The sequence below is a fragment of the Aquarana catesbeiana genome, linkage group LG01 (genome assembly GCF_042186555.1).
Source record: "Aquarana catesbeiana isolate 2022-GZ linkage group LG01, ASM4218655v1, whole genome shotgun sequence".
NCBI classification, from domain to species: domain Eukaryota; kingdom Metazoa; phylum Chordata; class Amphibia; order Anura; family Ranidae; genus Aquarana; species Aquarana catesbeiana.
The window spans coordinates 248,082,476-248,098,227 of record NC_133324.1 but is presented as its reverse complement, the minus strand read 5'-3'; the positions used below and the strand labels follow the sequence as shown (position 1 = coordinate 248,098,227).

The 15,752-nt window shown below is 39.0% G+C and overlaps 1 protein-coding gene across 1 annotated transcript in view; it reads right to left on the bottom strand.

The window, feature by feature from the left end:
• Window positions 1-4,276: 4,276 nt before the first annotated feature.
• RFLNA (refilin A) overlaps window positions 4,277-15,752 on the bottom strand; it is a 65,817-nt gene continuing 54,341 nt past the window's right edge. Inside the window, exons 3-4 of the mRNA XM_073627679.1 lie at window positions 9,651-9,760; window positions 4,277-7,322 (exon numbers count right to left, since the gene is read on the bottom strand). Of these exons, the coding sequence (XP_073483780.1) occupies window positions 6,989-7,322; window positions 9,651-9,760 (444 nt within the window). The 3' untranslated portion in view covers window positions 4,277-6,988. The remainder of the gene's footprint in view (window positions 7,323-9,650; window positions 9,761-15,752) is intronic.

Sequence of the window (15,752 nt, the reverse complement as noted above, 5' to 3'; positions counted from 1 at the left end):
CAGGAGACTGTGACCAGCTCTTAATGGAGCCGGTTCACACATCTCCGGGACGGCTGCGGAGAGGATTACACAGGGGTCCTGTGCATCTTTGGCTTCGTTTCAGGTCCGATTTCAGGCAAAAATTCTGGCCTGAATTTTCCCTGAAACTGAGAACAGGGACACACCGGACCCCTGCTGTGCGTCCGCACTCGATGTGAACCAAGCCTAAAAGTAGAGACCTACAATTAATCCTGGTTTTCTATAGAAGGTGCCACTGCATACCCTTAGCATAACCACTTTTCCCCTCCAGAGCACTGACAAAAATGCTAGGTATGGGGAGACTAGGTATATATCCTACTCATTCCCATAATGCAGCATTTTGTGCCTAAACATTTAATTGTCAAGACCAACAATGTCACTCGGGGGGGGGGTTTACAAACACTGACCGTACAAAAGATGGTACTTTTATAAACTTTGGTGGTTCTAGCAGCAAGTTTTGGGGTTGAGCTGGTAAATTGAAGATATCCTGTGACACATGATGGTGCCTTCTATGCCTATATAAGGCCAACCCTATGTATGGTCAGCATGATCTTGTAGTCAAAAAGGTTTTCTTTAAAGCCAAAGTTCACCATTTCCATAAAATAAGAACAAACAGAAGGTGCTTCTGAGTGCAGTAACACAAAGCTATTTTATTGCCCAAGAATAAAAACACACTTACTAGAAGTTAAAAGGGGAAAGGCTCATCATATCCGTGGTGGACTGCCTATTGGACTGCCTATTGTTGGACTCTGCACTTCCACCACGAATATATGAGCCTTGCAAGTGTGTTTTTATTCTTGGCCAATAAAATAGCTTTCTGCTACTGCACTTAGAAGCACCCTCTGTTTGTTCTTATTTTGCCAGAGATCTGCTTTCCTCTTGGAGTGCCGCTCAAGTGCCATCCCAGCTAATTGCTTGCCAGGCCCATACCACCAATTCTGCAGACTAATAACTCTGCTCAAAAGACTCCTGTTTTCCAGAGCTCCCTGTTCCTAGTACTGTATTTCATTAAATTGCCTATGCAGTCAAGGGCCCCAATGTGTATTAAAAAAGTGCATATTTCATAGTTCATTATTATATTGTCATACCTGTAGGTCATTTTACCTACCCCCAGAAGCTCAGAAAAACTCCCTGTGAGCAATTGCTATATTCTGGATTATTGCTAAGATGTGAAAACTGTTGGATGCTTATTCCATTACAGGAGGATTACTAACTGGGATTTTTTTTTGGTCAGGCTTCCACATGGATTACAGGTATGACAAAAATATGAAAGAACACTTTACAAAGCTGCACAGGTTTTTAATACCTACCAGGTCCTCTTGACTGCGTAGGCCATTTTCTGAAAAGGTGAACTTAGCCTTTAAGGACTGTGACATCAGTTCACTAAGCTGTAAGGCCACTTTCACACTGACGATTCGTTCAGGTCCGCCTGTCAGTTTTTTAGGCGGACCTGAACGGACCCTCCATAGATCTCTATGGAGCGTCGGATGTCAGCGGTGAAATGTCCGCTGACATCCGACCCGCTCCGATCCGCAAAAGTGTAACAGAGGAAAAACCTACTTTTCTATCCGTTTTCGGATTGGGTGACGACGGACTCTACGGTCCATCATCATCCGATCCCCCATAGGGGAGAGCGGCACTCTGACAGGTCCGTCGCTGCACAGTGTGCAGCGACGGACCTGTCATCTGCCTGCTCAGCGGGGATCGGCGGAGCGATCCCCCGCTAAGCAGAGCGGGCTCCGTACACGGACACGTCCGTGTGAAGGAGCCCTAAAGGTTTTTATATAGCCATTCTGTATAAAGGGCTCAAACAAATGACATCACTTAGAAGCTAAGCATAGTTGTGGGACTGAAAACTTGATTAATAATTACATTTTACATACACTATTCTGTAAAAAAAAAAAAGAATAGTGAATATAGTGAATGCTGTAAACAACCTAACCTATGGTATAAGACCTTTGTGAATTGAAAACATAATTTTCACATGGTAGTGCATGATTGAATTGGTTCTTAACTGAAAGGAGAGATCTTGTGGTTTCCGCACAGGCATTTTTTGTTGCTAGCAAAGAAAGCATTGTAGTAAGTGGAAGACTATGTCATAGCAATTCCAGCAATTTTGTTGCTTAGATACTGAGTGATTCATGTTTTTTAGCAGCATTTTGACCTGACTCCAAAACCTTCAGCTTCAGTAGCTAACTCATGTTATCCAGCATAAGTTATGACCATGTCACACCAGTGATTGGTAGCCAGATATTTATTATTACACGGGATGAGATACTGTACACATATTTGTATAGATGCAGCACAATGTGGTGTACCTAGTTTTCAGTTCAGTCGATATAAATTGGAAGGGGGTAAACGTTGCAAAGCAGTTAATATTGTCACAAAGAACCTTAAAGTGGTTCTAAGGGAAGTTTTTTTTTAAAAATGTGCTGCTCCCCCTCAGCCCCCCTAATACCTGAGCCTGATCTCAATCCAGTGATGTCCATAGGTGCAGGAGCTCTCTCAGGTCTTTCCCTCTTTATTGATTGAGATGCAGAAGCAGGAGCCATTAGCTTCTGCTGCTATGAATCACAGCCATTGAGGAGGGAGCTGGGGGGCAGGGTTGAGCCAAGCCCTCTGCATATTATGGATACAGAGCAGGGCTCATGCATGAGTGCTCCTATAGCAAGCAGCTTGCTATGGGGGCACTCAGCAAGAGGAGATTCAGGGCTGCTTTGTGCAAAACCATTGCACAGAGCAGGTAAGTATAGCATATTTGTTATTTATTTTGTTATTTTTTTAATTTCCGTTACAAACGATTTAGGTTTTATAGTTTTGCCACAGAGAGTAGAGTGGACTATCTGACTATCTGGACCTTAGTGCTCAGTCAGGACCAAAAGCATCAAGATTTCATTAACTGTTTTAGCTCATGTGTGAAAGTCAAAGCAAACTTTCATTTTCTTTTCTAAAATCTTTTTTTTAACTGCAAACATTTATTTTTCATTAAAGAGTATCTTGCAAGATAAGGGGATTTCTTTTAGAAAAAAATATGTTTGGGTTGTAACATTTTACTAGAGAAAACGTTTGGGCTTCAAGATTATACAGTACATTGCCTGTCTACATGCCCAAATATATCCACCTGCCTTTCTCCTGCTAAATCCTGATGCCAATAAGTTCAGGCAAAGCTTAATCTGAGTTACTCCTTCAACAGAACAAGATGTATAAATAGCTAAATAAGACAATATCAATAGGGCAGCTTAATAATTTGGCCTTCTCTGGACTGTTGGAGGCAAAAACAAGCTTTTTTGGCTGCTAGAGGTGCTGAATACCTGTTGTAACATCTCTGTGCAAGGATGTAAAGAATCACCCAATCCTTTATATCAGGGGTAGGCCACCTCGGCCCCCCAGCTGTTTTGAAACTACAAATTCCATCATGCCTCCGCCTCTAGGAGTCATGCCTGTGATTGTCAGGGTCTTGCAATGTCTCATGGGATTTGTAGTTTCAAAGCAGCTGGAGGGCCTAGGTTGCCTACCCCTGCTTTATATGGAACAGAGGAAAGTATCAAAGTCCCAGGTGTGCAATGTTGTTACTGCTGGCCAAGTGCAGAGGGGGATTCCAGCTGAGTATCTCATCTCATCTATGGCCTAAGTCTTCCAAATGCAGAAAAAATACTTTTTACTATCTTATACATAGTTACATAGTAGGTGGGTTGAAAAAAGACACATTCCATCAAGTCCAACCTATGTGTGTGATTATATGTCAGTATTACATTGTATATCCTTGTATGTTGTGGTAGTTCGGGTGCTTATCTAATAGTCTTTTAAACTATCGATGCTCCCTGCTGAAACCACCGCCTGTGGAAAGGAATTCCACGTCCGTGCCACTCTTACAGTAAAGAACTCTCTACGTAGTTTAAGGTTAAACCTCTTTTCTTCTAATTTTAATGAGTGGCCCCGAGTCTTGTTAAACTCCCTTCCGTGAAAAAGTTTTATCGCTATTGTGGGGTCACCAGTATGGTACTTGTAAAATGAAATCATATCTCCTTGTTACTATGCTTACCTTGGGTTTATGTGCTTTAGTCAACCTACCACTAATGCCCCCAATACTACCCTCTGGAATATGTTCCGTGCTGACTATCTCTACCTCTGGACCGTCGCCTAGTTTAAAAGCCCCTCTAACTTTTCGGCCATATTCACTCCCAGCAGATCTGATACATGTATGTACAGTATGTGGAAATCAGACGTGATAAGCAAAAGGAAACAAAGTCATTATAAACTGCAACACATTTTATATAAAGCATCCATATCACAGTTAGAAACAGCTTTAATATGCTTTGATTCTTCCAAAATGCAGAACAAAAATTACTAATTATTTGCAATGTATCCTAATATCAAAAATAGAAATGCATTTTAATCACATTTACCCCACATCCTATAAGTACATATTTGTATTTTACAATATTTTTTTTCCACTCAAGAACAAGGAAAATAGCAAACTGTAATGTTATATACGGTGCCTAATCTCACATACTTACAGTGGGATGTTTATCAAAGAACCAACCAAAGTGCCATAAATTCTCATTTAGGGCACTATCTACCTGCCTGGCATCACTCTGTGTTAAGCTTACATAGGGGTTTAAGCCATAGGAGTTATCCCTTCTATGTGCCTTGCAATCACTAAACAGACAATTGAAATGAAACGTTCTGTATACACTGATGACATGAACTTTAAAAATTATTGCATACACTGGTTTCTGTTGTTTCAAGATGACAAGTGATTAGAGACCTCATCTTGCCATCAACATCATTAATCTTTAAAGGGAAATGTGAGACAATAATTCTGTTACATTAATGCTCCACTACATAACCACTTACATTTGGAAAAATACTTATTTTACTCCCTTTGAACCTGAATAACATGATATGATATTCCGTTATCGGATTTACCTAAAACATGCAATAAAAGGAGTTTCACAAATGTGTGGCTTGCTTGAGCCTGTGTTCGGCCTCATTCATGCACATTACAAAGTACATTTGATATTATAAAGACATTGACATTGGGCTGAGAAAGCTAATATAAAATTTATAAGCTCAACAATTAAATCTTGGAACAGGCATTTTCAAGGAGCTTCAAAAAAAGATAGAAAAGCCTTAGAAAAATAGACATCAGCTGTATTTAAGGTACATTGGTAACCTTGCACCTAGAAATTTTTCAGCTGTGTGCTTCAGCCTTACTGGAATTTAGTTTTGGCATAAAACCTGTACCAGAAGAAATTATTAATATAAAAATAACTATTGAGGTTGGCATAGGATGCAACTGCAAGGAGCTGTCATGACATCGTCCAGCAACCATTCTTCCTTTAGGCATAACATACTTACCTTTCTTATAAATGTTGGTGGTTGTTATATAGCCAAACCACCCATTGCACAGATCCCTCTGTATAAGAGCTGACCACCCGACCTGCTTCTCTGTTACCCATTTAAAGGCCCCAAAATAGAACAACAAATAGCCATACTTTCTATTTTGGGCATATCTGTTCTTGTGTTATCCATACTTTCATGTTATCCATGTGTTATCCACCATTGGAGCTGTAATTACCAACAACTCTAACTCTCCAGGTAGGTTAACACATTCACAAATTATGTGACATTAATAGCAGATGATTGACAAATTGTCATTTTAGCTAAATATTTTTATGCTAGCCATACACGGTAAGATCTTTTTTATTTGCAGTTCTTCATCTTGACAGACAAGCATCGGAAAAGCTTTGTCCAAATCAAATTATTTTAGCTGCATTATTTTCCTGGAATACAGTTTTCCGATCTAATGAGTGATGTAACAACCGAGGTAACAGGTAACAGCTACTGGAGCCATTTGTAACCCTGATACAAAAATGCTCTTTCCTTCTCACTGCACCAACTGATAGGGTCCAAGGTAGCTCCGCTGCACCTCTAGGGCAAACATTTCTTATTAATCATTTCTGTTTATTAGATATTTTATTTTTAAATGGTATTGTTCTTGAACAATAGATTTTTCTGTGCTATACATTTTCATTGTTTCAATAAATTTGCTTTTATCATTCATAGTAAAAGAACACCTGTCATGAAAATGACCCTGTAAAGAACTGGTGTTGCCTGCATATTCCTTTCAAGGTTTAATCTGTAAAATGTCTATGTTCCTCAATAGTGCCAAATGCTGGCCTAGCACTTCCCTCCTCTATATTGACCAATGGGCCTGGATAAAAGAGTCAGACCAGTGGGGAGGAGTAAAAGAAAGCAGGTCAGCATTCAACACAAAGGGGAACAACAAGGATTGCCTACAAAATTCAAATAGAGACTCCAGGCATATAGCAAATATAGTTCCAACCGAAGCCAGATACCCATCCTCATTGTACAGGGAGTCGGAATTCAGAATTCATTGCTACCATGAAGTGTTAAAGCATTTAAATTAGGGTGCTACTCTACCTCAGGGTTGTGCAGACTTATAAAGATATATATAGACACAATTAGGTGCCAGCACTTAATTCATGTGCTTACTTTTCAGTGTCATTTTCTAAAGGTATACTTTAGGCCAATGATTTAGTATACCTAAAGGTATACTTTAGGCCAATGATTTAAAGTGATGCTTGAATCTTCATTGCATTGAATAAAGCACTGGATAGTGCCTAGCCAGCTTTGGCTAACATGAGAAAAAGTTACAACAATAAATTTGATACTGAACTCTCTTGGAACTCTTCCACTTAATTGAAAGTATGTACAAAAAAGCATAAAACAAACAGGGCATTGTAGCAAACAGATACAATATTCACATAAACGCACTGGAAATCCCAGTGTAGTGTACAAGTCTTTCAATCATAAACAGGCAAGTTTTAATAATGTTAGTTTTGGGAAATCCAAACCACTTAAGCTGTAGATCCGCCATCTTATATTTGTAAGCCCAAGTGCATTGTGTGTTCTTCAGTAAGGTGGGCATAGTCCTGGATCAGGTTTATAGGGTGTCAGTATATATAATACATGGACTTGTTTCCTCACACAGTTCCAGTTGCACACTTGATGCAAACCATTTTTTGGCTCCCCCACAATTGTAATTGAGTGTTGTTCTGTAAATGTTCTTGGCATGTTTGGGGAATATGATAGTTGTGCTTTGAAACCTTAAGGGTTTGTTGCGAGGTTCAAAGAGCAGCTGAGATTTGTAATTCCTCCACGTGCAGTTTGGAGTGGAGATTATGGTCTCACTGTAGGAAGTGATGGTAGGAACTGGGGCATAGAATACATGATCTCGGTAATGCTTCTCTGAATCATATTTGATCTCAGAATTGCACCTGCAAGAGAAGTTTAAGAAATTATAAATTAGATTAGTACGGAAAAATGGTTTAAACATGGCATCCACAAATTCAAAGATTAAAAATTTGTTTGGTATACAAATTGACCAAATACAATATAAACTAATTTATCCATGAATTGCTGTATACTTTGTATCATATGGACAGAAGGGTAGCTATCGCTTTTGTCCTGCAGTACTAAGGTCATCAGTTCGAATTCTATCAAAAGCACTAGCTATGTGACATTTGCATGTTTTCCTTGTGCTTGCATGGGTTTCCTCCGGGTACCCTGGTTTCTTCACATGCGCCAAAGACATGCAGGTAAGTTAATTGGCACCTGTCTAAATTGGCAATAGTATGTCTGTGAGATAGGGACCTTACATCGTAAGCTCTTTGAGAGCAGTGACTGATTTAAATCAATAATATGTAACCAATAATACTATATAAACACAGCATATTATTTACTAACTTTTCTGATGATTTTCTCCCATTTTCCAATTCAAACTACACTGTCCAATAAGTTGAGAATCATTCTCTAAATATGTTTGCTAACATTTTATTTATGGGCTTTTTAAACAATTTGCTTTTTAAAATTTGCAAAATAAGCACTCATAAATATGTGGATTTTGTTACATACTTGCTTTTTCCAGCCATAGACTAAGCTTCTGCTGGTGGACATATTTTAACTTAACACATAAGAATTTTTTTTTATCAAACTTAGATGGAGTTTGACTGTTTGTGTCCTTGAGGGACTAGCACTATAATATACCCATTAAATCATTTTGTTACTTGCAAATAAAGCATTTTGTCAGCATTAGTAGATCTCTACCTAACCTGGCCAGATTTGAATGATATTGTCACATCAGCACCTACAAACCTGAATTAGTTACAGCTATAAACTCCTCCTTAATATCCACACCGTGAACATCAGCACCATCTTATACAGGTAAATGACAGAAATATTGTAGTATTTCTCTGAAATCTGAGGATGGCAGCAAATTTGGGGCACAACCTCCAATGCAGATGGAACTAATTTTAAATTACTAATGCTATAGTCTTTGGTAGCATCTTGTATCACTTGGGCAATCTCTGGACATAGCTCAAACTGCTTTAATGGTGTTTCCACAGTACTAGGTTTTCAATGCACCTGGTGAAAGTGTTCATAAACAAAGATTTAAAATGACATATCGTTTTACACATACAAAAGAAACCATATCAGGCACTTGGGGGTAAGTTTTTCCAAATGTACTAAGAGGTTAGAATCCATGAAACAAGTTATTCAAGCCTTAATGGAGGGGGAACCTTTAAGCCCCTGGAAATCATTGGATTGTCCTCTTTGTTGTATTTGGACTTTTGTAACTAAAACAATACACTTTACATGTTAAAGAGCTGCCTAGCCATAGTCATTGCGCTCCCTCTTATCTTCAGACTAGGGAGCTAAATGTATTTCAAATCCAGCGCCACCCACCTTCATGTTTTGCAATGGAAAAACAAGCCTAACAGGGTCTCAAGCTATTCTCAACTGTCTACAACAAGAAAAAAAAAATTTTGGCTGCAGTGAACAATTACATTTCTTTAGGTTAAACTGTGCATTCCTATTATGATTTATGTACAACCAAATGCTAAGATCAAAATTATGCAATATTCTGTCAGGCTAAATGAAAGTACTAAAAGCTGACCTTGGATTGGCTGCTTTCATTATAGCACGCCCCTTTTTTAGAAGTGGGTAACTAATCAGTTAATGCTTTACAAATATAGTTTTATAGTAACAAATTATCTATTTAAAAAAAAGATACGTGCAACAGAATCAGTATTTCATAACTTCATCAGTTGTGGTCGAGAGAAAGGCAATATATCTTTCTCTTTGGACTGTTATAAATAGGATCGCTTTTTCCTTATATTTGGCCATTCAACCATTTTATAAAAGAGAACCTACTTGATTGGTTCAGAATAGCCCCTAACTCCCGATCACAGTAAGGTTGACCCAGACTATTAAAAATTCAGCTACCGTGTTCATAAATTCAGAATGAGTTCCATTCTAACACTGTTTTCGCATAGTCAGTTACAGTCATATGACCTCTTTTCTTAAATGTGCTGGGCAAAATTATGGGCCTCTTATTTGATGCATTAATAATATCACCTAATCTAAAAAGTTACCAATTGCATTGTTTCTAATTTTTTTCCAGGTAACAGCATAGACGTGTATAAAAACTCCCACAAATAAGTCAATTCCATGAAACAATTCAAATTGCACTGATAAGGTGCAGTTCAGTAAAGTACACTAAACTAGTAGCTTCCAAAAATGGACAGCTCAAAGATCTGATTTACCTGATTTCTTGTACTGGCTCAGGATTCACTTCAATACTCTCTCCAAACACAACTGGTTGCATCCTTGGCCGCACTTCTGGCATGGAGTTGTTGAGGAGGAGGTATGGGATCTGTAAGGGGGAACACATATTTTTATGCTCAGCACATATCAGCAAATAAAATCATAAAGGTTTTATTCACTTACTCATGTTAATTAACAATTGAAAACCAGGCCAATCAGTGAATCTGTGGAGAATCATATACTGTAATGTATGCAACACAAATGCCTCAATTCCTCAATTACATAGTAATGTTCAGATCAAGTAGACATGCATGCAAATATCCAATCCTCAGTACTCATGTTGCAGCCTTTGAAGTACACTCTAAAGTACACTTACTAGTTGTCTTGCTGACAACTAGTACTTTTTGAGACACAGACCCAGAACAATCATAAATATTAGAAAAGTAACAGGCACGAGTTCCAAATATGCATACTTGTTCTAGAGACTGGGAAAGTAGCAAAGCCATTGGTTCATTGTTATATGTAGTGGACAAGCATTTTCATTGGCAGAGGTCAATTATTACAGACTCCTTACTTGAACATTGAACATTTCCATTAAGAAAATATAAAAACACTGATTGACACCAAACACTGATAATTATTAATACTTCAGGTTCCCCCACATCTGAATGGGTTAAGTCTTTCTAATTGAAGGCAAGCAGTAGCAGCTTAGTTTAATGACAGACGCTGCTCTAAATAACTGTATGCATAAATTCCATGCTAACTTCTTTCAGAGTGACAGGTTGAGTTATAGTCTGCTTTTCCACATTCAAAATTACTGCCAAAAGATTTATAACATAACTAAACTAACATAAAAATGGTTGACACTCACTGTGGCTAAAATTACATTTATCTATTTTAACTGCTCAAGCATGAAATATAGTACATAAGTCTCCAATAATGGTGGTTTAAGATGGCACTCTACACCCATGTATTTTTCTTATTAGAACATTACTAATGTTCTAAGCTTTCCATTATAAAACATGAAGGAGAAAGTAAAAATGGCTACATATCATAACTACCTCACATAGCTCTTAAGAGATTACAAAGATATTTAATAAAAATTAAAGAAAAAAAATAACAAAACTGTGTTGACCAGCTTCCATCACCTGGTGCTACAGTGCAGTTAGAAATGGAAGGTCATCAAATGACTGACTTGTATGGGCAACAATTTAATGTTCCATTAGAAAGATGTTAATAACACTCGTATGGTATTTCTTCCAAACAAATATTAAATATTACTTCCAGTTATTATGAATATTACTATTGAAAAATAATACTTTGATATTCATTGTAATAAAAGAGAACTTCAAATTTTTCTCTATTTTTTTTTTTTTTAATTACCGTGTCCAGATTTTCTTTTAACCACTTGCTTACTGGCCACTTAAACCCCCCTCCTGCCCAGACTAATTTTCAGCTTTCAGCGCTGATGCAATTTGAATGACAATTGCGCGGTCATACAACACTGTACCCAAATGAAATTTTTATCATTTTTTTCCCACAAATAGAGCTTTCTTTTGGTGGTATTTAATCACAGCTGGGATTTTTATTTTTTGCTAAACAAACAAAAAAAGATGGAAAAGTTTGAAAAAAAAAATCATGTTTCATAGTTTGTTATAAAATATTGCAAACAGGTAATTTTTCTCCTTCATTGATATGCGCTGATGAGGCGGCACTGGTGGGCACTGATAGGCTGCACTGATGGGCACGGATAGGCACAGTTAAGGCGGCACTGATAGGCACAGTTAAGGCGGCACTGATGGGGACAGATAAGGCGGCACTGATGGGCACAGATAAGGCGGCACTAATGGTCGCTGATGGGTGGCACTGATAGGTGGCACTGGTGGGCACTGATAGGTACCACTGATGGGGGGCACTGATGGGCAGTGATGGGCGGCACTGATGGGCACTTATGGGCACTGGTAGGTGACACTGATGGGCACTGATAGGTGGCACTGGTGTGCAGCACTTGTTGTGGCACTGATTGTGGGCACTGATGGGTGGCACCGTGGGCACTGATGGGTGGCACCGTGGGCACTGATGGGTGACGCTGGGTGATGCTGGTGGGCACTGGTAGGCGGCACTGCTCCTATTGCTAGGTGTCACTGGCAGGGGGCACAGATGATCGCTGTGATCGGGACTGGTGTCCCTCTCACGGCCACCGGTGATCAGCTTTTTTTTCCTCCTCACGCTGTCATTGGCTGACAGCTGATCATGTGGTAAGGGGTTGGGACCGACCCCTTACTCGGATCTGTGATGAGGCGAGTCTCATAGACTCGCTGATCACTGAGCGCACCGCGTGCGCCCTACAGGGGGCACGCAGGCCGCTCGTGCATGGGACAACGTCAATAGACGTCGTCCCGGCAATGTAGGTCCGCGCTGTTGCCGTCATTTGGCAATAGCGCGGATCTGAAGAGGTTAAATATTTGTCATATATTTGCACAAGGATGCTTTAAACCCCATGACAAGACTCTTTTTAAGCTGGCCATAGGTGGATTGAAATTCAGTCGGTTCAGTAGTTACCAGCTGAAATTTGATCCATATCTGGTCATTTCTGTTCCAATGACTTCTCTCGAACTGGCTGGCTGGAAAATTCTCTTTTGATCAGCACTGCAGCCAGTGCCCAGCCCAGCCCTGTTTTCCCAAGTGAGTTTTTTTAAAGTTCTGTTACTGAACAGACCTCATCATAGAGAAAGTAAGATACGCCTTTTGGCTCCTGCTCTTTGAAGAGTGATTGGTCAGTTGTCTGCACCAAAACACACAACTTGCTGGACCTAAAGCAGTCTTTTTCCAACCTTTGGTTTGATAAGACTGCTTGAGATAAAACTGCAAAATGCCCAGGACAGCACTGGATTTCTAGCATGATCACCAGATATTTGGTTGCACGGATATAAGCTAACAGCATTCCCATTATACATTTAATGAACAGAAGGGAGCAAAGAAAATAAGTGTATTTTTAGGATTTACATACACTTTAACCATGTGACCACCTATTCCAGCTCTGCACAGCCATCACCATAATGTACTGTAGTTTTCACCAGTATCATTATACCCCTAAATAAAATTTTTATGACTGTATACTGTTGTATACTAAAAGTGGCAATGACATTAGATGAAGGACAAATTTAGCTGCCAAAAGATTTATCCAATAAGCATGCCTACAGTATATACCAAAGGTTCATGTACTGTATGTCTATGAGACGCACTGTGCCAGTCTTTGCTGGGGGACAACATCTGGAAGATATCTGCCCTGGCTGTAGGTAACTTGTAGACATCCTTATTACTTTACAAACATGTATACAAATTGTAGGTTTTGCAAATCTTATGTGCAGGGGCACAGAAGTGATTTTGCATAAAATGTGAGACTTGTTTGGAGAATACCAAAATACAATTGCTTGAATAATTCCATTTAACCAAGAACACTGGCATTTCTTCAGAATAAATTGTTAAATTGGCCATAGTCAAAATTCATCCAGTTCAGCAGAGACCGGTTGAATTTTAATTTGTACGTTGCAAGGGGGATTTCTCTATCCACCATCTATGGCCAGCTTTACTGCACCAGTATGAAAAAGCAATGTGTGCAAAAATATATGCAGTATTTACTGGATGTGATATGTATCTGGCACACAATTACCATTTCTTTTAACTCACATACAAGGACCAATTTTTCACACAATTATCTTCAGCATATTTTCTCTAAAAAGCAGAAGTCTAGATAAAATAATCTCAGGATTTCAGTTTTGTGCTCATTTACATGGTCTACCGTAAACTAGACGCAAACCCTAAATGAATTACATTTAACTTTATTTTTTTTAAATAAAATACTGGTTTTCACCATTTTCCATACCTTGTTGCATCTCAGTTTTGCTGATTACCTGCAACTTCTTTGCAGCCAATCCCTATCTACATGCGTGTACTCCAGCAATCTCTCGGGGTGTGTTTTCCGATAGTGACAACACCCGACCATGCCTGTGCAATGTGTATAGGCATGGCTGTATTTAGACCCCATCAGAGGCTTGTGTGACAGAGTGGTACTGCAGGAGCACCATTTGGAGACAAGAACTGTAATGCCGCGTACACACGATCGCACATTCCGACATCAAAATCCATCCTTTTGTTCCGACGGATGTTGGCTCAAACTTGTCTTGCATACACACGGTCACACAAATCTTATTGGAAATTCCGAACGTCAAGAACGCGGTGAAGTACAACACGTGCGAAAAGCCGAGAAAAATGAAGTTCAATAGCAAGTGCAGCTCTTCTGCTTGATTCCGAGCATGAGTGGAATTTTGTGTGTCGGAATTGTGTGCACACGATCGGAATTTCCGACAACAGATTTTGTTGTCAGAAAATTTGAGATCCAGATCTCAAATTTTGTTTGTCGGAAATTCCGACGGGAAAATGTCCGATGGAGCCTACACACAGTCTGAATTTCCAACAACAAGCTCCTACAGAACATTTCCCATTGGAAAATCTGACCGTGTGTATGGGGCATAAGGGTTGTAACCCTATAACAAGAAGTGCCTGAACAAGGACCTCCATGGCAGAATTACAAGGTATAATTTTGATGAAGGCTTTAGATTTAAAAAGATTGAAAAGAACTCTTTAAATTATGTTAACTTGGTAAAACTTACATGAAATTATAATGATTGGGCTTATATATACTTTAATCTTACACCTGCAAGCATCTTATTTGTGCATAGTTCAACATACTTCCCTTCTGAAATCATGGTAAAAGTTCTTGCTCATATCTCTTGTTAATATAGGAAAAAAATTGCCTAAATTTTACCTTTCCTCCCTCAGCCTGTAATTGGACACTGACGGAACAGTGATGACATCTTCCCTGCGTTCTCCTTCCTACATATTAAGTGTTAGAGGAACGGTCAGATTAGTTTAGAGTGCTGCCTCTCCCAATCCAATTGCTGCTGAGCAGGGGGATTACAGGAGACATATATCAAGGCAGATTCAGGTACAAAATTTAACTGTATGTGAAAATATATTAAACGATTTTTATAACTACTTTAAACCCAGAGTGTTTTCCTTTTGTTCGTTCCTTGAAGTGGACCTTTCACCTAAAATGATATACTGTCTTTTTTATTTCTTCCTCCCTCTGCAATATTAAAATCAAACCTGTTTTATAATTCAGGGCTTGTAAATACCTTTCTATAATCTTTTGGTACCCACACCTTTCTGCTTCCTCAATTCTTGCCTAGGCAATATTTCAGTATACTGCATCCTGCCTAGATACCCACATCTCATATATCAGGAGGCAGCAGTTTCATTCAGCTGCAGAACTCTCTCTCGTGTTAAGACAAATGACAATACAAACTACAAGTCCCGGCGGTTATGACTAAGGCCTTATAGGCTGAAACGCGTCAACTGTTCTCATTTGCGTTTGGTCACTGTGGCTTGTCAATAAATATTACACTTTTTAAGAGCAATCACCGGAGTGCGGATCATCTTTTCCACAAGTCCCGGCACCAAATCTGGAGCTGCATTATCACCCACGCATTAGCAGACATGCAGCAGCAGAGGACAATGTAGATTAGACACTAAATGGATTCCCTGAGCTTGTAACTATGTTTATTCAGCAAAAATGGTAAAAGAGGAACCGAAAAAATTTTGCCGTTGGACACAGAAGGTCCTCTTTAATGCCCATAGCCTTTTTATTTTTGAAGATGTGTTGTTTCTGAATATTTTAAATGTCTTCATTTGTAGTCTACCCTAAATTATTAGACTTCTTACTTTGGGAATAGATAGAGTTTCCCAACAAATTTTGCCTAGATATATTTTTATTTCTTAGGCTTTAATTAAATCCTTAATTTGACCAACATACGAAATTTAGCATAGGATATAACTAAAAAAAGGCTTGTGACAAAACAGATGTCAAATACATTTAGTATAGCTGAATGATAAAGCTCAATGGTAAAGTTTTCCTGTAGGAGAGCTTTTTGTACCAGCTTTTTTTTGTGACGCAGACAGGGTGGGCTTAGTGCTAGACCATAGTTATTACTGACAGCTGATAGTTAAACAAATAACCCCTACAGGGATCCACCAGACCT